The sequence below is a fragment of the Triturus cristatus genome, chromosome 7 (assembly GCF_964204655.1).
Source record: "Triturus cristatus chromosome 7, aTriCri1.1, whole genome shotgun sequence".
Taxonomy (NCBI): Eukaryota; Metazoa; Chordata; class Amphibia; order Caudata; family Salamandridae; genus Triturus; species Triturus cristatus.
In genome coordinates this window covers 431,835,819-431,857,740 of record NC_140590.1, presented here as the reverse complement: position 1 = coordinate 431,857,740, position 21,922 = coordinate 431,835,819, and the positions used below count along the sequence as shown (strand labels likewise).

General features: G+C 42.3%; 1 protein-coding gene across 2 annotated transcripts in view; it reads right to left on the bottom strand.

Annotated features, from left to right (window-relative positions):
- Nucleotides 1-21,922, bottom strand: part of LOC146809876 (myosin-3-like) — a 290,498-nt gene that overhangs the window by 169,367 nt on the left and 99,209 nt on the right. For both annotated transcript variants that reach the window (XM_085616730.1, XM_085616731.1), the window contains 4 exons: nucleotides 17,436-17,463; nucleotides 3,202-3,322; nucleotides 3,011-3,103; nucleotides 2,866-2,929 (listed from right to left, as the gene is read on the bottom strand). In XM_085616730.1, coding sequence (XP_085472856.1) covers nucleotides 2,866-2,929; nucleotides 3,011-3,103; nucleotides 3,202-3,322; nucleotides 17,436-17,463 — 306 coding nt within the window. The remainder of the gene's footprint in view (nucleotides 1-2,865; nucleotides 2,930-3,010; nucleotides 3,104-3,201; nucleotides 3,323-17,435; nucleotides 17,464-21,922) is intronic.

Below are 21,922 nucleotides of genomic sequence, written 5' to 3'. Positions count from 1 at the left end.
GCTGGAAATACAGCGATAATCCCACAAGGTTTGGCGATAGCTTGCTGATAGGGATAGACATACTTAGCCATGATATCCACCTTACATAGGATATCATGGCTAAGTCAGAAAAATACCAGACGCAAAAAAGCAGCGTTAACCGCGGTTAGCGCTGCTTTTTTTGTCTCTAACAGGGTTAGCGATATTCTTGATAATAGGAGAAATGTCGCTTAGCGACATTTCTCCTATTATTTTACTCTGGAACGCCCCCTTTGCATCTCATTAGAGATGCAAGGGGAAGCATAGAGTAAAAGTGTGCTAACATGCGAATTTGCATGTTAGCACCCTGTTGCTGATAGGGCGCTAGTTTTATCTCTGCTTTTTTGGCTTTTAAAGCCAAAAAAGCAGAGATAAAGCCCTTGTTGATATGCCCCCAAATTCGGTAATATGTCACCCATTGATGCCGTACTTTGAATGAGGGGCAAAGTGTTGGTCAATAGATTTACTGGTCACAGCTTCCAGCAGACTCGTGGGCCTCAAAAAATCACTCAACATATTCCCCTTTCCCCCCTGCATTCTGAAAGAAGCAGAGTGGGTTTAAAATTTGTAGTGTTGTGAGATATACTTGAGGGTGGAATAATGAGATTTCAAGAGAGAAAGAGGGAGACATTGGGGCTTATTTACAAGCCCCTTACGCCACCCATACGTCACTTTTCCCATGATAAAAATGACGCAAAAATGGTGCATTGGGCTTGTAAATAAGCTTCATTGACTTTTAATTTAAGCCCAATTGGGCCACCATTCTTTTTACATCTCCAGCACCTGAAGCAAAAATGCTTTGAGCTCCGTCTGTACTGTTTTTTCTATGATACTTTTAACCAGTCCCTGTTTGAAATGAATATTGTACGACTTCAAGATAAAGTGTGTTATGCTTGCAGCCACTTTTCCATCATTCCCCTCTCCTGCCGGTCTCTTCAGTCCAGACAGACGCTGGATTCAATTTTCAACAAAGTAATACCATATTCGTAAGTCCATATTGTTTTAAAAGAATTTGTAATGCAAATTCCTGTGCATAATTTGCAAAAAACATAAGTGCCAGGGTCCTCATCAGGCGGCCACTGCTGCTTGCTGCACCCATTGCCTCTGCCAGCACTTCAATGCAACTACTAAGCACCCCACTCCTACAAGAGTGGCAGCTCAGACTATGCTACACCCCGAACGATATAAGAATGGCTTTGGCAGCATGTATAATAGTCACTTTTAATTTATACTGTGTTAATAAAGACCTGTTGTTGTGCTCATCTCTAAATTAAGCAGACAGCACCATCATGTGGCAGACTGTCATAAGTGTCGGCTTTGACAACTAAGTGCCTGTGCAGAGCACCAGAAACCACTGGCTCATGTATAAGCACTGGCAAATCCTAATATTTATGAGGGGTGCAAATATATGGTCATTTGATTTTTAAATTCTAGGGTTAAAACAATTTTCCTCCCACAGTTTCAGAAGTTCCGGAGTAAATTGTCGTTTCAATCTTACATTTTTCAATATTAAAATTGATTTTGTAGGCCACATAAACTAATAACAAGAAATGCCAAATTGATAGATCTCTCCTCTAATAGGTCAATCCTTTGGCTGAATGTATGACGTTACAACGCACACATTCATAACGTGGTATTTTACATTGCGTTTGTTACAACGCAAGTCGTTACAACGACTTGCGCTGGAGAGCGCTGGACTTAGGAATAGTATGATTTACTATTCCAACTCCAGCCTGCGTAACAGTAGGGAAGGTGTTGGAATAGTAAATCATATTATTCCTTAGCTTAGAGCGCCATCCGCCGCAAGTCGTTGTAACTACTTGCGTTGTAATGTCTGCGATGTAAACATACCTCGGTGTAACGACCGCGTTGTAAAGGTCGTTTTCCCCTTTGGCTATGCCAACACTTTTTTGTTGGCAACAAACAAATGCATGTGTCTTGACGATGTAAACAAATGCTTCTTTTTGCATATACATGCATTTCTGCAATTTTGCAATTAATTTTCTTTCAAAGAAAACCCATTCCCAGATGGACACCAATTCATATGCATGCTTCATGACACTTGAACACCCTTTTAAAGCCTGGGCAAGTGTAAATCGAGTAGAAAATGCACATGCAGGTGACCTGTGTGTGCGAATGCATAGCGGCACATGGTAGTTATTTTTATTTTACCATTCTAATATGGCTGATTGGCAATTTAGAATGGTAAATTCAAATAAAAAACAAGTTTAAGACAACATATGCATGAGTGCAATAAAAGAAAGTGAGCAGCCCAGTAGCACCTGGCGGGAAGCAGGATGGGGAGCATCAGGGACCGGGGTAGAGGAGTAGAAAGAGAGAGCGCAGGAACGAGGGGCTTGCACAGAAACAGCAAAATTAATTAATAAAAATGGGATGCTGGATTTGAAGTGGAGGTGCTGGAAGAGCAGAAAAGGACAGAAAGCTCGCATGGGTCACAGAATTAAGCAGGGGAGGGAGCAAGCAAACACACGCGCGCACACACACACACTTCCATGGAGTGCTTTAGTGGACAAATGGAATAGAGATGCAAGCCATTGAATCAAGAACAGACATCTGAGATAGACAACAAAGCCATCCAATCACGAGTAAGGGGATGACCCAAGGCCTACTTTAAGCATATGTTATGTATTAGAAACAGTAGATCTGCCAATGCTAAAGCTGTCTTTAGCTGAGACGTAAAAAGGGCTCTCATCATAGGGGCCTTCACACCCCTAAAGTGGAAGTGTGTTTTGGCTAGTAACCATGCGTGTTCTGTATTGCCATTCTGCTTTATAAAGAGGGTATTTACAAAAAAGCAAACTACTTCAATAAAAGAAACATACTTACAGGTTTCTATATCAGCTGAAGCCAGCTTCCCCGTGGTGCCGAAATGAATTCTGATAAATTTCCCCTATTTAAACAAAAGAAATGTCAGCCATCAAATGTCAGCAATGTGTGATTTAAGGTTTGAGATTCCAGAATGTTGACTTACAAAGCGTGATGAGTTGTCGTTTCGGACCGTCTTGGCGTTGCCGAAGGCTTCCAGCAGCGGGTTGGCCTGGATGATCTGGTCCTCCAGGGTACCCTGAGGTGAATGGATAGAAGGATTTAGGGGACATAGCAGGGTTTAGATATTTCTTTAGCATGTAAACACTTTTACTTTTTGTTAAACACATCTCTAACCTTCATTTTACTTCCTGAAGATCCCTCCTTGATTTTGCCCATGTCCCCAGCGGCAGCGATGGTTGCAAAGTATTGGATGACACGTTTTGTATTCACAGTCTTTCCAGCACCAGATTCTCCCCTTTAGGTGAAACACGTAAAGATTCAGAATAACTGTCTAAACATAATGAGTTGCAGCCAGCATTCATAAAAGCACAATTTCTGTGCATGATTTTCAAAGAGGGCATGCTTTAGATAATCACAATGAAGCCGTCTTTGCATTAAAAAAGCCACGTTTTCTCTTTCTCTACATCAAAGCCATTGACATCTTGTAGAACATGAAATAGTAAATAAAACTTAGTGGAACATTATTGCACCAGACACACGGTATACACATTTATAAATCAGTTTGCTTTTCGGTGCCCTGCTACACTTGCATTCCTGTAGGTAAAATTATAGCAATGATCAGGCTTAAAAAAATGTATTTTTGAAAGGTTGCCCTATCAAAAGTGAGGGCCAAATCTATCTGCATGTGAAAGTGAGATTTACACACATAAATAGCCTAATTTCTCACTCATTTCTAATTCAGAAAAAATTGTTTTGTACCAATAAATGGACTTTTGTGTGAGGACATCTCTGATCTGAGGTGAGGAGTAGACAAGGCGTTGGAGTTACTGGCCATGAATGGCCTTTAAGTTTGTGAAAACCTCAAACCCAAGATTGCCAGTTGTTAGAAATTGGGTTTCTGGGTGGCTAAGGTATGCACCCAAGCCAAAGATAACCTGTGCTCACTCTCTTGTAGCTAGGCACAGCGCAGGCTGGCTTATCTACAGAGGCAATGTGTAAAGTATTTGTGCAGTCCACTCACACAGCAATATAACGAATATACCACAAATGAAACTCCACACAAGGTTATAAATTTAGCCCTTTATATTTAGATAACTGTGTTTCTCGTTCCTCTCGACCATCGCCTGCTCAACAAGAGGTTCCTAAACCCCCATGATACCCTTCTAAAATCCACAATTTTTCATTATACCATTTTGTTTTTACTTTTTTGTTCCTTTTCTGTACTTAATTATCTAGATAGGATTGATGCAATTTATTTACTTCTTTTAATATGCCCATGATTGCTATTTTACTATTTTATTGTAAACTCTCTCTTACCAATTCTACTTTGTTGTAAACTTTCTTTGACATGTTGTATTCTGTAATCCCCCTCCTTACCCTTCCACCCCCTTCCCTTCCCCTCTCTCCCTCCTACCCGATATTTTGTATTGCATACTCATTTTCCTCTGCCTAATAAAGTTCTTTTAAACTTAAAAAAAAAAAAAAAAAATGTTGCCCTCTATATTACGGATAACACAAGACCAAAACGACTTGAAGTACTGTGCAAGTAATGCAGGATTTTAAAGACATTACATAGATTGCAGTAATATCACTATGATACACTTTGTTTGGCAGAACACAAAGTCAGAATGATAAGTACTCATACACCATAGACCGAGTGTTCTAATTCACCCTTGGTCGCGTTCCCACAGTAGGACAAACTCGACTAAGAGTGAGCATCCCTCCTCCCAGTCTTGTGATCAAAATCCTCAGTGGAAACAAGTCTAAGGTAAGTCTCAGCCAACCACTTCACACAGGTCAGCTTTGTGGCCACGCAGGTCAACTGACCTAAATTTCCAGCCAGAAATGCCCACCAATACTTCGGCATATCCGCAACCCTCTGGGGCCTCAGTAGATGCATTAGAGCTGCCTGCAAAGTAGCGCGGGTCAACTGAAGTAGGACCCACAACCCACGTGGGCATGGGCCCAACCTCGGGTTCACTGGCATGTGGGCTCCCTCGTATGGTGCTGCAGGGGAGGATGCCTGCAGGGAGACCTTGGAAAGGATCCCACGTCTTCAATTTCCAGCCTTCCCTGGCAGTCGCACATGGCGCTGTTCCAGGGGTGGGGTTGCGCTGATGGATCTCGTGCACCTGGTCCATTCCTAGTTGCTGGCCAAGGCGCTGAGGATGACCCGTGCTCACATAGCAGGGGACTCCCCTCAGTGTTGTGGCATCGGAAACAGCTTTCGGGTAGTCGAGCTGTCCTTAACGCACAGAGAGCACTGAACTCAACTGGCACTCGGGCAGCGCTGTACTTTATGAACATTAAGTTTGTGGTTCACGCAGGTTGGAGCAATGATTCTATCAGCACGGTCCTCCACAGAAGTGTCGGGGTAGCGTGTAATGGGGTCTTTGATGGCCCTAAGTCCTGGAAACAACACGGGGCGAGCCAACAAGCCCTTGGAGAACACTTGAGGCACAAAAGCAGATAGCAAGTGGCAGACCAGCACATCCAGGCAATTTGCAGAGGGGCAGTCCGTCCTGTAGCCCAGCACTTAGCAGGCAGCAGGCCAATGGAGAAAAGCTGTTAGCAAGAATGGTGGTTCCTCCTGGCAGCACAGCATTCCCCCTAGCAACGTGCAGATGTAGAGCCAGCAGTGTCTTGTTACAAGTCCCACCCAGTATCTAAATATATGGGGACAGAGCCCCAGTGCTTATACCCGATAATGCTTTTGATGTAGGGGGTGACTTCAAAGGAACTCTCTGAAGTGCACATGGATCCCTTTCAACCTAGCCTTGGCTCCAGACTACCAGTAGTGGGTAAATCAGTCCCTTGTGTGAGGGCATGACACAACCTATTCAAATGTAAGTGTGAACCACCTCTCACTCTCCCTGGCCAGGAAGACTATCAGTATACAGATGAATGCAAATGTATCCCCTGTCACACCCAGCCCTTCCTGTATTGTGTCTGTCGAGAGAGAATGCACAAATGTAGCTGTCACTCAGCCCAGACGTGTATTGCAGACAGGCTGCAAAGCACAAAGAGGTATAAGCACAGCAAAAAAAACAATTTCTAAAAGTGACATTTCTAAAATAGTAATTTGAAATCCAGCTTCACTAGTAAGTAGGACGTATCACTATCATCCTAAACATACCAAATATGTCAATGCCACTCCTTTCTAATCACGAATTTCCATTCAAAAGTATATAAGGGAATTCCCAATGCCTGCCTATGAGAGGAGTAGGCCTCCCAGCAGTACATGTCCTACCTATTACATACACAGCACCCTGCCCAAAGGCTACCTAGGGCCTACCTTAGGGATGACTAATGTGTAATAAAAGGGGAGTCTGAAGCTTGGCAAGTAGTTTTAAATGCCAAATTGAAGTGGCAGTAAACTGCACACACAGGCCCTGCCATGGCAGGCCTGAGACAGGTTTGAAAGGCTACTTCTGTGGGTGGCATATCAGTTCTGCAGGCCCACTAGTAGCATTTAATTTACAGGCCCTGGGTATATGGTGTACCATTTTACAAGGGTCTTACGAGTAAATCAAACATGCTAAATATGTGTAAACCAATCGTACCATGTTTAGGGAAGAGAGCACATTCACTTTAGCACTGGTTAGCAGCCAACACAAATAGGGTTCGAAAAAATGGAGGAGGAAGGCATAACATTTGGGGTAACCCTATAAAAAGGGCCATTTCCAACATCAGTGTTCACAAACTTTAAGGGATTTGAGATTTACCCATGTTAAGGGCAGGTGTAAATCCTTTTTCAGTGTGAAAACAGGAATGTAGCCTCAACAGAATGGTTAGGCATCCATGGTAAGGATTTTATTTAAGGAAAAAGAAATCCCATAGAGAAACAAATAGAAATGTCATCAGATACCCACCCTTTTCTTTCTTTCACTTCTACTTTCTAAATTATTTTCCTTATGCAAAAATATGAATGCATGTGTTTTCATAAATTGACAGTGCCATTGTATGAAAACACATGCATGCATATTTTTGCATAATGAAAAGAATTCAGAAAGTAGAAGTGAAAGAAAGAAAAGGGTGGAGTAGAGATCTCTTGGCAAGACTCAGTAATCTCAGACATCTTGAAGCTGAGTGGAAGCAGCATGTCTGACTTGGCCTTCACTAAACCAAATCATTCACTATTTGCAAATATAGACATGTAGTGAAACTAGTGCCTTACTGGCTGCAAAATGATTATATGTAAAAATGAACTGAGGTGCTTTAAATGAAGCTAGTTATACTTGTGAAAATCCTGTTTATTACTTTTTGTGGCTTCTGTTTTTTACGGCTGCTGTTGCCCGAGGCCCCCAAAATGAGTCTAGTTCACTGTAATACACCTACATTGTTTCTGAGCTGCGAGGCCAGAGCTCTTTTTTTATTATGTCTGTAGACAGCTGGAGTGAGGAACTCTCAGCAGGTTATGTGCAACATGTGTAAACATGCATGTGCAGACGGCAACTGAGCCAGGAAGACTATTTTCTGGCTCACTCTGTTGTCTGTTCGCAAGTAGCTCTTCAACTGACATAACCCAGTGTGAATTATATACGACAATGCACAGTGATGCCAAAGCCTTATAATTCATTTGGGTACCTTTTGATCTCTGGTATTTCACAATGTTACACTTTATTTTTAAAGGTATACTAAGCTGGTTCCAATTGCCAAGTGGTGCAAGGACCAGAGTCATGTCTTGCGGATATGTTGCTGGGACTGGAATTCTTATCTAAAATCTGTTTTATCCTAGATTTATTCCTTCTTAAACCTGTAGGAATTGTTTTAGTATCCCACTAATGAAATTCCCCCTTGAGTTGCCTGGCTGAGTGGGGCTAATTGCTATGATCATTAGCCTCGAAGTTTAAAGGCCACAGTGAACTACAGGCCCATTCAAGGGGACATTAAATTTTCCTACTGGAAAAGGTCCAGAGTCCTTATAGAGAAGCTACCATTTTCAGGATGAGGAAGTTGTTGTGCCATGAAGGGTGGACACAGTATTCTGAGGCCTGGGGCTGAGGGTAGGTGCAGTATTTGCACCAATTGTGGGTAGTCCCCTCAGGTTCTGGTTCAAGGGTTTTTAGCCGCTATCTTTTGAAGGCTACAGGTGGTCCCCATCAAAAACGGTCCAGTGAGAACCAAAGCATCTGAATTATGATCCGGCATTCATGCACTGCCTTTCTGTGTCTCCAGTGGCTCATAATTGATCGCAGGGAAGCTCGACAGAGGTCTTCGATGCAATCCTGTGCTCCACCAGACCCATTCACCCCCATAGTCAGAGACGTCTTGGTTAGGGATGCTGTAGTTCTGGTCCGGCAGAGAAGGCTAAATAAGATTCTGATTTGGGAGGGATGGCGTGAGGGTTTAGTTGGAATGTGGTGTTTTTAACCATCACCTTGATGTGTAGCTCAAGATGGAGTAGCTTGTCGAGCTTCACTCCGAGCTGCTTCAGAACGAGGCCCATGTAAACACCAGTTCTGTACACACACAAGGGAGGAGGGAAAGGTCTTAAGGATGCTGCAGCCTTCAATTTTAAAGTAAAATCTTCAGCATATTGTGGTTAAGAGATATCGGGCCTCATGTAGGAAGCCGAATACCGGTCGGTAGAGGCCAAAATTCGGTAAATATCCCGTTACCGACCGGTATTTAGGCATTTGCGATGTAGGGGGCTGATTTCTGGATTCGGTATTTACCGAATCGGAAATTAAGAAATCGGTAAAATACCGATTCGGTAAATACCGAATCCTGAAATCAGATGTAGGGAGCACTCTAAAGAGTGAAAATTAGTATTAGAAATTCGTTATTTACCACCAAATACAGGTTGGTGATAAATAACGAATACCTTGCAAAAAGCAATATTTTGCTGATTTAAGAGTGCCATGTGGCAGACATACATGCCCTTAGGGCATGTATGTGCGCCACATGTGCACACATGCAAGATTCAGGGGTGCAACAGGGTGTCAATGTGACACCCTGCCACCCTTGTATATGCTCCCCCCATTACCGAATCGGTATTTACCGATTCGGTAATGAGGCATACCTTCCCATTGATTCCTATGGGCCTCCAGGCCCATAGGAATCAATGGGAAGGTATGCCTCATTACCGAATCGGTAAATACCGATTCATAATGACCGAATTTTTCCGATTCGGTAAACTTTACCGAATCATTACCTACATCACATTTACCGATTCATAAATACCGAATCGGTAAAATTCGGTATTTATGAATCGGTAAATGTGAGGCTACCTACATATGGCCCATCATATCTTGTTAGCACATTGCTTATTTATTCAACATAGAGACTGAAAAGGAGGGGCGTGAGAAAGGAGCACTGAGGAACTCTGTACTTTTGCAGGGGTAGAATAGGAGTTTCCTATTTTGATGATTTGTGCTTTGTCAGAGAGAGAAAATCTGAACCAATTTAGCAATGTTCCTTCAATAACCAGCCTTGTTTTTAGGAATTTACGGTGGGTATCGTCATCAACAGTATAAGAGGCTGCTGATAAGTTAAGTAGAACTGGCAATCAAGTATGTCCTTCATCAAAGAGAGAGAGAGCATCCTCCACAATTCTCAGGGTACAGGTTTCAGGACAGTGGACTGCACAAAACCCGGATCGGACTCGCCTAGGAGAAGGTTGTTATTGCTGTATTCTTCTGGCTGTTTGGCTACACATCTTTCATTAATATTTGAGAGAAAAGGGAGGTCTTTAACGTGTCTCTAGTTTTTCTATCTGTATTTGAGTTCTTAAGCAGTTGATGACCATGTCCCATCTTTAAGTGATCTTGAAAAAAGCAGTGGTTTAGGGATGAGTGATCATTTAGAGCCAGAGAGAGCAGAGGACATCAGAGTGTTCTTTGGCTTGGATAGTTACATTCAACTCAAGCTTATTATAAAGATAGCACCCTTAGCCATAAACTACAGAGCAAATTAAAAAGAACAGTAAGAGATCCTAGAAAAAAGGTTCAATTGTTTCATTTAAAGTTAATGAAAGCATCATTGTAGTTATATACAGATACGAGTTTCACACTTACTCTGTCAGGCACAGAGAAAATGGGGCACAAGCTCATAACATTAAGTAAGTATACACAGTAGTCTTCCATAGCAGAAAGTCAGGGGAATGTGGCATGCAGTACATCCTCAGTCTTAAAGAGACATTGGCACTGGCATTCGTTTTTGCTTCAGGAATCAGAAAAATCTTAGTGAACCAGAAATTTGCAAAATGGACTTTAAGCCTGGCACTCTGTGGGAAACAGGTGCTCCCATACGTGCCATTTATAACACTAAAGTCCACCCTTTGTAAGCTGTCCTAACACATGCTTACAAAACAAAGAGGTTTCACCCATTAGTCTAAGGCCACTAGAGTCTTACATGCAAGGACACCTTAACCCCAACAGTGACAAATGGCTCCTTATTTTCATCATCAAAGTCAGTGGTTCCTCCTGGGTCAACCTAGTCCTAACTAGAATCAAGGCACGTTCACGAATTTGCCACAAATTACATACGTTTCCTAGTTTCACAAAGTTATCCTCTACCACCAGGGAGAAGAATGTTCTTTTTCTTAAAAAAAGGTTATCTGGCACAGGCATGTAGCCAATCTTGCATGCCCTTCTCCTGACCTCCTGGCAAGTTCAGCACAGTGGAAATTACTTATGCTCTGCTCCTCTGGCCCTACCGCGAAATCATACGGCTAGAGAAGAGAATTGAAAGCTTTTTCAATGTCGAGTGAGGTAACTGCAGAGTCCGACATGGGTCCATCTCTGGGGGCTTTGTCTACACATGAAATAGTCACCTGAAGCTGATAAATGTTTTACACTGTGGTATGAAAACTCTTTGGGGGTGATAAGCAATTTATTATAATACTGGCAACAGCCTATTTGCTATGATTTTGCGTTATAGTTTGTATTATGTATTTAGAAGTGACAAGGAGTAGTATGACTGTATATCCAAGAGGTCTCTTTCTTCTTTTGGTAGCACCACAATCATCACTTTTCTAAACGACTGTGATAGGATATCTTTTTTGTTCCCCTCTTGATACTTGGACAGCAGTCAGGGGCTAGCTGTGGTTTCCCGAGGTAGCCCGTCCCTTTCAGGTGTCTTATCCTTAGTCAATTGATCTATACTTATTTTCATTTTGTTTAACATCATGGGTTCCTCTAATGTGTTTTTTTGTTTCAAGGGTATACATACGCAGAGTGAGAATTGAATCCAGATTTCCTCGAATTCAGGGGCATATTATCAAGAAACGGCGTTAAAATTATCGGCGCTTTAGCGGCAGAAAACTGCCGCTTAAGCGGCAATAATGGGCTTGATAATATGCCCTTGAGAATTCCAATAGAAGCCCATGTTCTGGTCTCAACATGGGCTTCTATTGGAATTCTCTACAGCATATTATGAAGCTCATTATCGCCGCTTTAGCGGCAGTTTTCTGCCGCTAGAGCAGCGATAATTTTAACGCCGTGCTTGATAATATGCCCCTCAGTTTGTTTCCCATTTCCTGGAGGGCAGTGTACAAGGTGCTGTATTATTCAGCAAACGTTATATTTATTTCGGCTGCAGAGCTAACTAAAATCTTTATTTGGGTAATCTGGGGATTTCTGCTGCCACCAGCAAGACTGGTTGCCTGCCTACCTTGCTTCATTATGCATGTTGTGTGGATACATATTCTATATAATCTACACACCTGAGGTGTCCCAACAATACGGCTCAGCTGTCCTTGTTTTGTTAAGGATCTGAGCAGCCTATGGGTCAATTTGGACTTCTCTCTCTACTTGTCTAGTGGTGTGTTGCATTGCAAGACTCTCCCTATTCAATGTCTACTGAATTCCATATGTGTTTTACCCATATCACCCTAATTGCCACTTTTAATGCAGTATTGTGTGACATGCCGTAATTTTTATTAACCTTTTGACTCTCAAATCTCTCAAAACTCACAATTCTGACACAAGGATGAGCCCTGACAAACTCCACATTCATATGTTCGTGTCTCGAAGAAATAAGGTTTATCCAAGACCTGAAGCACCCCCTTTAAGAAAGGAGGCAAACTAGAGGCCTTGTCTCGGTCCAGTGAAAGACCCTCTGTAATGTGCAGTTAGTAACACATAAGCATAGGATCGAAAAGTCGACGGCAAGGTCTTATGTCCTACGTCAGTTATCTTAAAAGAGACAACGAGGATAAAAGGATATTCTGATCTTTGGAATCTGGAAATTTTTCACCATATGTTTTCATTGTTTCATGTATTGTGTATATGTACACCGGGCTTTGTACATCTTCATCATGTATATGTTGATTTTTTATATGTAATATATCTGTTATGGGCAATATATTGTAAAACAAAAAAGTAAAGAAAATTGCTTGATTGGAAATAACGATGGTTATTTGACAATGAATATACTAAAACTAGAAATTGGCCTTTGTGTTGTGTGTGATTTTTATGTTTAAGCATTTTTGCTAAACAATTTAGCACACTAGTGGCTGCATTCAGGGCACACCAGTGGCTTCATTCAGGTATGCACCAGCTTTTAAAGGGATCATTTTGTGATGCTTTTGTACTAGTATTGATTGTTCAACAATTTTCCACAATTCTAGATTAAGAATTGTGTTATCTGCCAGAACGCCCTGTACCTTATTAGCTTTTAGAAAGTTGGCATTTTCCTGCCTTATCCATTTAGGGCTTGTAGCCTGCCTCTGGGTCACATGACTGGGCGTAGCTGACATTCGGGTTTTGCATATTCCTCCTACACCATCCCACACAACAAGAGTGCTAAGCTGTGCCTGGATTGGCCATCTCTGGTAGGATAGGAGGGCGAAGCTGGGCACAGCCCTACATATACTTGATTGGGCTGTATGCTGCCTCCACGGAAAGGGCTGCATATCCTCTGTAGTTAGTCTGGAGTTAGGGCAGGGGAGGCAGGATGCCTGGGGACCTCAAAGGGAAATCTTTAGAAGCATCTCTCACTTCAAAGACAGAAAGGGGAATCAATATTGAACATGAGGCAGCAACTCTTCAGTATACTTCTGGACCTGTGGATACTCTGCCAGGAAGAAGGACTGCTCTGCTGCCGAAAAACTGCCACTCTGCTAGACTGATGCTCTGAAGGACTGCTGCCCTGCTGCTTGCTGGCTTACTACCTGGCTGAGAAGAACTGGACCTGCATCTGTTGAACCCAGAACCCCCAAGTGACTCCTAGGGCTAATTGACTGGCCTCCTGACTAGAACCTCAGAGCCAGAAGGCTCCAACAACCTTGAACCCAGCACCTGGCCTCAGCCATCTGTGAGTACTACTCTGCCAACTGGTGCCACCCCAGTCCTGGACCCTTGGAAGTGGGCTTGAAGGTGCTCTGGCAGCATATCTGTGGATTCAGCAGAACCAACGCATCTCCCATGTTGTGTGGCACAATCCTAAATGGAACCAATACATGTCCTCTTCTGCAAGGGTTTTCACAGTGCAAGGACTCCACATCGACTCTGCAGTCCACATCAGAACTGCTGATTTGCGAAGTTTCACTGGTGCAGGCCCTTGCATCACAAATCTCTTAATAATACAGCCTTGATGACAGCACAGGCTCTCACATTGCAGTGCCATAGCTCTTCAGAACCGATGCATCGCCTCAACTGCATGACGTATCCTCGATGCCGGACTTTGCATCACAAGTCCTCATGGACAGTAAACTCAATGATGATTTAAGACCTCGCATCGCATTTCTGCAGCTCCTAGGAGACAATGCATTTTCTCGGCCGTGCAGCGCATCCTTGGCACAAGACCTTGCAATGCTCTTCAACCAGAAGTTAAAGTACTCTTGTTCAGCAGGCCTAAGTGGGTCTCTGAAGCTGGCCCACACTCCATTGCTGTTGGCCTTAACTTGTGACATTGTCCTGGTCCAGCACAACCAGATATCCAGATATGGTGTTTTTTTCTTTTTTCCGCTATTTTTACTGAAATCTTTAAAGTTGCATATCTCCAGTTCTACTGATTGGATTTTTGTCATTTGTGTCTTACTTAATTTATTTAAGCAAAATTTCCCTTTTAAATATTAATAATTGACCACCATATAGGCTTTGCCACCCACATGACAGGGTGTATTTTATTTAAAAGTAGGACATGTAGAAATGTAATGTTTGCATGTCCTTACAATTACTAGCACCAAAAGCTATTTTTCCCTGTGGCAGGTCTAGCTGTCCTGTGTATACAACTAGTGTACATATTAAAATCTTAATACTGTATCTCAGAAATGGAACTAAGTAAAAAAAATAATTAAACAAATATGTTTGATAGTTATTAAAAATCCAATCCAATGGTGAAATCAGAGTTTTAATAAATGTTAGGGGACAGTAACTTTTAGAAGGTTACATTTTCCATGCCTGTTGTACCTGAAAGCTAATTTGCATTTTCTGTCAAACTTCTTCCAGTGATTGATTAGCATTTGAAAATTTGAAAAAAGTGTAAAATGCCTCCCAATAGAAAACAATAGGCAGGCATGATTGGGCAGATATGATTCCTCTAAACATTCCACAATATGCAATGTGGGGGCTGTGAGCATCCTTTTTGACAATACAGTGTCAAATCCTGCTTCAGTGTCAAAGCCTGCTTGATCAGTTATATATCCCACTTAAAAAGGCAGAGAACAAGATACCATGATAATTCTTGTGCATTAACTGCGGAGTTCCTGAAGGACCTACTATGTCCCACCAGACTTCTCACTTTGGGCTTTACATATAACACTGGGTGTGCACTTGAAAGGAAGAGAAACAGTATGCTAAAACAATACTTGTGTCCACAGTGTCTGGTTGACAGAAATCCCTCTTGTTCCACAAGACTTCTCTCTCTCTGGGTTTATTGTGGATCGTGTTGCTGCATTAAACTGGACTTTAATGTTAGAATTGGGAGGGCAGTAGGATTACCATAGTCCACTTCACACACACCCATTATTAGTTTGGCCACAGACTTTCACCATCTTGAAAATGTCCTAAGTGTGTAGGGGTGATCCTGGGAACCTTTATCCTATTTGTTAGGGCATGCCTATTTGTTATTCCTACCCACTAGCTCGTTCCAGGCATAAATGTGGCATCTCCAGGCACCCACTTCAGATTAGTCCTGGACTAGAGGAAGATCAGAAGAGGATTTAATCTGTTATCTGCGACCTAAGAAGAGCCTTGGAGGACTGGACTGAATCTCTCTCTCTCTCTCTCTCTCTCTTGTATCCAGGGCAAAGAAGTGCACTCCAAGAGCCATAAGACGGACCTCCGGATCAAGCTACAAGGATACAACAAGCTACAAGAGGCCTTTCCTGCAACTGTCAGTGGCAACTGGACCTTGACTGGACCCTACTGATGGCCTCTACCTGACACCCTATGAGTTTCTGAGTGCTGCCACTAGGGCCCGACACCCTATGAGTATCTAAGTGCCTTCCCAGGGCTCTGTGTGGGCGGGCTTTAGAAGTGTCCTGTGGCGGATTGGGACTTAAAGCAATAAAGTCAGAAGGTAAAATATTTGAAAAGATCAAACCTGATTGGTATATACGACCCGTGCTCCATTATGGTTAATGTCAAATTGCTTTCGGTCCTGGTCAACCGTTAAAGTTGACTATTGTTGGCATTTCATGCCTCTTGGTGGTATTCCTACTTAAAACTTAAAAAAAAAAATTCTCTTGATACTCTTTATAAGATTTTTGTAAACATTTGGTGTAATATTGTTTATTGATTTTTTACACTATTTTTCATATTCAGATGGAGATTTTTAACATTTGGTGTAATATTGTTTATTTATTTTTACACTATTTTTCATATTCAGATGGAGATTTTTATTGTTTTACATTTTGATTTCATTAATGGTTTGGTACTGCATAAATATTTTAGGCGTTGTTCTGAATAAATCCTGTCTGCTCAATGCCATTGCTACCAGAGGGTTGATCTCATGTTAATTTAGTGACTTTGAGGGTTCAACCTGGCAACGGTTGTGATTATTCCTTGAGGTGGGTAGCCCTCTCCCCTAAATAATAATCCAATTTCCTGGAGTACTGATTCCTAATCAATCTTAGGGCAACAAGGTACAACAGGAGGACTGACATGAATCTTCAGTACATGGGACATAGAGAGTAGCATCTAATTAAAACATGTTGTTGGGTAACTGTGGATACATATTTAGATTGTATTTCTTCATTCCGATTAAATCCATTTCAAGTGAATTGTGAGTGACTTTACCCCATGTGGTACATATGGCATTCTACACCCTGAGGCTATGCAGTGCTTAATTTGAGCGGGTAGGTTCCGGTGCTCTGGACTGCCACTTAATTGCCACCACCAGCACTTATGACAGTCTGCCACATGGTGGCGCTGTAAGTCTAATTTAGAAATGAGCCCAGCAACAGTCATTTACTAATTCAATGTACATTAAAAAGGACTAACATCTGCTGCCCAAGCCATTCTTACAGTGTTGGGTGCCTGGAATAGTCTGAACTGTCACACTTGTAGGAGTGTGAGGGTTAGTAGTTGTTTTGACATCCTCATTGGCAGCGCTGGCAGGGGCAAGTGGTGGTGCAAGCTGTAGTGTCCGCCTGACCAGGGCCCTGGGCACTTATGTTTTTTTACAAAGAAAGCACCAGCATATGACCTTCCAAAGTATTCCACGACACTCGTTTAACAATGGTTCCTGTACCAGAGCAGGAGGGTGGATACACTGATCCAGTATGTTTATTTTAATTTGATTATGATGCAGTTTTATATAGCCCGAACTCGATCCGAAGGTATTCGAGCGCTTTACATGAGCACCAGTTGCACTACACAAGGTCACATTCATTGTTATTAGTTTTTTGTAACTAGAGGGAGATTAAGTGATTTACCCAGAATCTCATGGTATTCTGCTGATGCCAAGACTGGAACCTTGTTCCCCAGTAAGGCTACAACTGTGGCAACACCCCTCACATCTACTTCATAGAATAGCAATGTTTCCCCCCCCCCCACAAACGTGAGTTAAATATAATGAACGGGGGCAGGGGGGATGCACTTGTACAGCAGAGGGTTGTAGGATTAGAAGAGAAATGCTTCCTGCCTCGCTGCCTGGGTGTGGAAACAAAGATGTTTGGCCGCCTCCACCTCGCAGTTCCATGTCGGTATGGCTCAATGCCATGCAATGTAAACCCAACAGCTGCAGCCCTCTCTAGTCGCATGCCATGGAAGATGGCAAATGGCTGAAGCATCGGCTTCTGCCATCGCTGGCATTGCTCTGGCTTTTCACTGCTCTGGAGTGCGTTGTGATGGGGGGGTCAAAGCTGCTTGGCATCCTTCGGGATATTGACACAGTTGGCAACAAAAGGGTCCTCTCAATAACTTTTTTTACGTTGACTATATTTACTCCTGACTTCTACACAATTATTTACAGCATTAGAGGATACTGTCATTACAAAAGAGAATGTGTTCGCTTACGTAATAAGGATGGACTGGTTTTCACGATCTGAAAGAAGAGGAAACACAAGATAAGCATTCGGTGTCAGTAAATAAAATATACAAGAGTTTTCATATTACCTTCTCCACAATACACAAAGGATCACAGTCTCCCCTGCGACCCCCACTGCCAGCACGTTAAATGAGTGAGCTATTCTAGGTGGATTTGTGACATGGAAAGAACAGGCAACGAGGTCTTTCCATGTCACACAAAAACAGTAGTCTTGAAAGCTATAGAGTTAATTTCAAAACAGTATTTGTGTCCATTTAGGATCACGCCTGCCACATATTGAACATTATGTCGCACTTCTTTCCTCAAAGCAATCTGAATCTACTCGTGTCTTTCTAGGTGTCGCTGTAATTGTGCATTAACACTTTAAATCCCAAATCTATTGCGCTTGCTGTAAGTGCTTTCAGATCAATGATGCAGTTTTTCTTTGGTTCTCATTCATTCACGATATCAGAGCCTTCTTGACTGATGTGTTTGGACCATTTAATGTGTGTCCACTTCACAGTGCATACAGAAATGCCCTGCAATGTCACATATTTAATTAGCGTGTGCACAGACACAGATGCACCTGCACACACACACATATGTAAAGCCAACCCACGGATGTATGATGTTACAACGCATGCTTTTACAACGCATGCTGTTACAACAAAATTTTTACAACGCAAATGCAGTGAAAACGCAAGTCTTTACAACGCAAGTCTTTACATCGACTTGCACTAGATGGCGTGCTAACATTAAAAAAGTGTAATTTAATATTCTAACTCCAGTCCACGTAACAGTAGGGAAGGTGTTTGGATAGGAAACTACACTATTTTTAATGTTAGCACGCCATCTAGTGCAAGTCGATGTAAAGACTTGCGTTGTAATGGCATGCGTTGTCAATGCATTTGCGTTGTAACAGTTTAGTTGTAATGGTAGTGCGTTGTAAAAGTTGCGTTGTAAAGGTTGTTCCCCCCAACCCACCCATTGCACACAACCTTTGGCTGTGCACCACAGAGGGTTAGCCGCAAGGCTGTTCAAATGCCAGGCTCTGTAGCTAACCCCCAGTGCTGAGCCAACCCCGCTATGCAAGGCCATGCACCGCAAGGGGTGCTTGCAGGGCCTAGCTTGCGGTCAGGTCCTGCAGCCAACCCCCTGCAGTCAGCCATCCCCTCGCAGCATGCGGCCTTTGTCTGTGAACAACAGGGGGTTGGCCACAAGCTCTGCACCCCGTTTGTGTGGTGTGGCCGCTGAGCAGTCAATTCTATGACACACACAGCCTACCGCAGATCTATCGTCTTTCTCCAAAAATCACCAATAATTTCAAATACATATTTCAATATTTCACATAATGCAATGTTTATTAATATTGATTACTAAAGAAGTGTTTAATAAAGTTGTCTTAGAAACATGTCTGTGTCTCTTTTTTTTTTACATAGTTGAAAAATGTGAAAGTAAATAGTCAGAGACATGTTGTTTTTTCTTTTAACATTTTTAGCCCATAGAAATGCAATTATAAAAACAACCACACAGAAACCTTGCAATTTTTTTAATACATCTGCAAATCATATAATAGGCAGCCAAAAAACAGCCCCTAGAGTGTGCTGCACTCCATGCTGTAGAGCAAAAGCTCCAGCCTGGAAAGTGCTTTTAAAAAAACATATGGCAAGTTATTCTGGGGTCATGGAATTAATGACCGAGCAGAATTACGTTCTTTCTGCCCAATGTTTCTGGGGTGCTGCAGAACTCTGTGCAGCCTCACACAACATGAAAACAACATTGGTGGTGGCCCTACCCTTTCTAGGGACATCACCAAAAACAAAATATGTAAAATATTATGTAAATTGCCCTTGCAAAGCATTATGCAGCGCTCCTTGAAGGAACCGTTGATTATAAATGTGTGTCTCCTGCTGCTCATTCATTATTCACTTTGGTGTCCCTATGCTTACCGGGGACACCCTTGTGTAGGTCGATCTTAGGCAACTCATGCATAGTCTCTTTGACATATGCTGTATTCACTCTGTGGACTTACAGCTCACCCATAGGCTTGCTATTTGCTGTCTCCATTTTCACACTGTTATTCTTTCTTCCTATTTGTTTATCGCATGCATTTGTCATGCTTCCTTTAGTGTATATCCCTCCACGAGAGCAGTGACCAAGTACAGTATCACTCCACTCCACTAGTTACAATTATGGCATGTGATCGTCAAACAACTTTTTTCTTTCGCCTCAGCTCGTGTTTCTGAACATGCTCAGCCAATGTTTTAAATCAGGTCCTTGTCCTGGTGTTTCTTCATCCCCCAGTCACCTTCCTCCCACTTGGTCCTGGCTGCTTTCCCTTTTGATTTTCGCAGACAGCTAAAAATTGCATTTTGGGGATTGCTGTAGTGCTATTGAACGTGCATTGCAGAGGACATGATGATCAGCATCCATCCAATACTGTAAATCAGCAAATTTCATATATTATTTTTTTTTGCAGAGTTTTATATAGCGCAAACTTGACCCGAATCCAATCAGGTATCAGAGCGCTTTACATAGCACCAGTTACGTTACATGAGGACACAAATTCATTTTTTGTTAGGCACAGAGAGATTAAGTGATTTGCCCAGAATCACAGGAAGTTTTAGCGTCATTACCGAGACTCAAACCCAGTTCCCCCAGGTCGAGGTCGAGCGCCCTAGCCGTTAGGCCAACTCCTCTCCCCAATGTTTATGCTTTCAACTTGAGTCACTACTTTTCGACACATGCTCAAAAGAAGCATATTGTATTCCACGCTCATGTGGAAAATATTAATCCGCAGTTTATCGTGTGGTTAGTGACATCAAGTGCGCCGTGGCTATGGTGGGGTTGGATGATTCTGATAGCCAAGTCTCGGTCAAGAACAATGTATCAGGCTTTTCCTTGCTCAGGAAATCAAAAATAGTTGCATCCTGCTTTTGTAAGGACTAGACATTGATAAGAACTGCAGAAAACTACACGTTCTTATCTCTATTTCCCAGGGCAGAGATAGTTACCTTTGTCTGTGGTGGAGAATACATATTCGACCTGCACAGGGTACAAACATAGGCCTCTTTTAGCAAATGTGGAGAGCAGTGAGGCATACATTTTAGTGTAGAGGCCAGGTCAAGCAAGTCATCATTGTTGAAGTAAATATGTGGCCTACCTTCTGAGGGATGACGCAAGTCAAACTCTCTTTCTTGAGTGGCTCAATTACCGCTCCCCTGACTTAAACTTTACATCTCATTCAAGTAATGATCATATGGATTTTTTGGACCTCGCAATCGTTCTTGATGATGGTAAACTTGCCACGAAGCTTTATATCAAACCTACAGTTTGTAACACTCTGTTACAATACACAAGTAACCATCCTAGAGGGCTGAAGGTTGGTTTGCCGTTCGGGCAATTTCTGCGTATATGCAGAAATTGGGCTGATTATTTTCGTGAGGCTGGTATTTTAGCAAAAAAGCTTGAACATCGTTGCTATCCCTGACGGCTAGTGAAACGATCCGTTAAAACGCCTTGGTATAACCACTGTGAATTTTTGTTGGTTCCTACAACCAAAAACAGATGAACAGAATCCCTTGTGTGACAACGTTTTGAACACAAAGAACTAGGATTATTAAAATCATCAAGAAACATTGGCCTCTTATTCTATCTACAGGCATTTCGACAGAACCCCCTCTTTTTTGTTTTAAGGGGAGTCGCAATATAGTTGACCATCTTGTGCGTGCAGCTTTGCCTCATTCCAACTCTCCTGATTTAGTCTCCATGTGGGGGCTCAACCGGATTTTGGGACATTATCGTTGCGGTAATTGCTTGATGTGTGATTCTACATCTAATACCAAACAATTTGTACATGGGGATATACTGTATACCCTAAAAGATCACACTAATTGCAACTCCCAAAATGTAATTTACGCACTATGGTGTCCCTGTAAACTCCTTTATGTTGCCCAGACTGCACAAAAAATAACAGCTCGTCTCTCACAGCATAAAAGCCGCATTAGGTGCCGTAATGAACATGAACCTTTGGTTTCTCATTTTCTTGAGATAAATCACACACCATGTGATATCAGTTGGCAGGTCATTGAAATCATCCAGAAACCGCCACGGGGTGGGGATATACAATGTATACAACGTATGCTAAATAAAGCTGAGGGCCCGATTCACAGAACTAACTTAAGACAAAATCCTAAACTTACTACCATTTTGGTATTCACAGAAGGCACTTACTCATTTTGGTATTCACAGAAGGCACTTACTCATTTCGATATTCACAGAAGTTGGGAGTCCTAACTTTAGGACTCCTAAATGCCTTCTGTGAATACCAAAAGTCTTAAAGTTAGGATTTTTCTCAGTGTAGGAGTAGTAAAGTAAGGACTCCTAACTTTAGGACTCCTAAATGCTTTCTGTGAATACCAAAAGTCTTAAAGTTAGGATTTTTCTCAGTTTAGGAGTAGTAAAATTAGGACTCCTA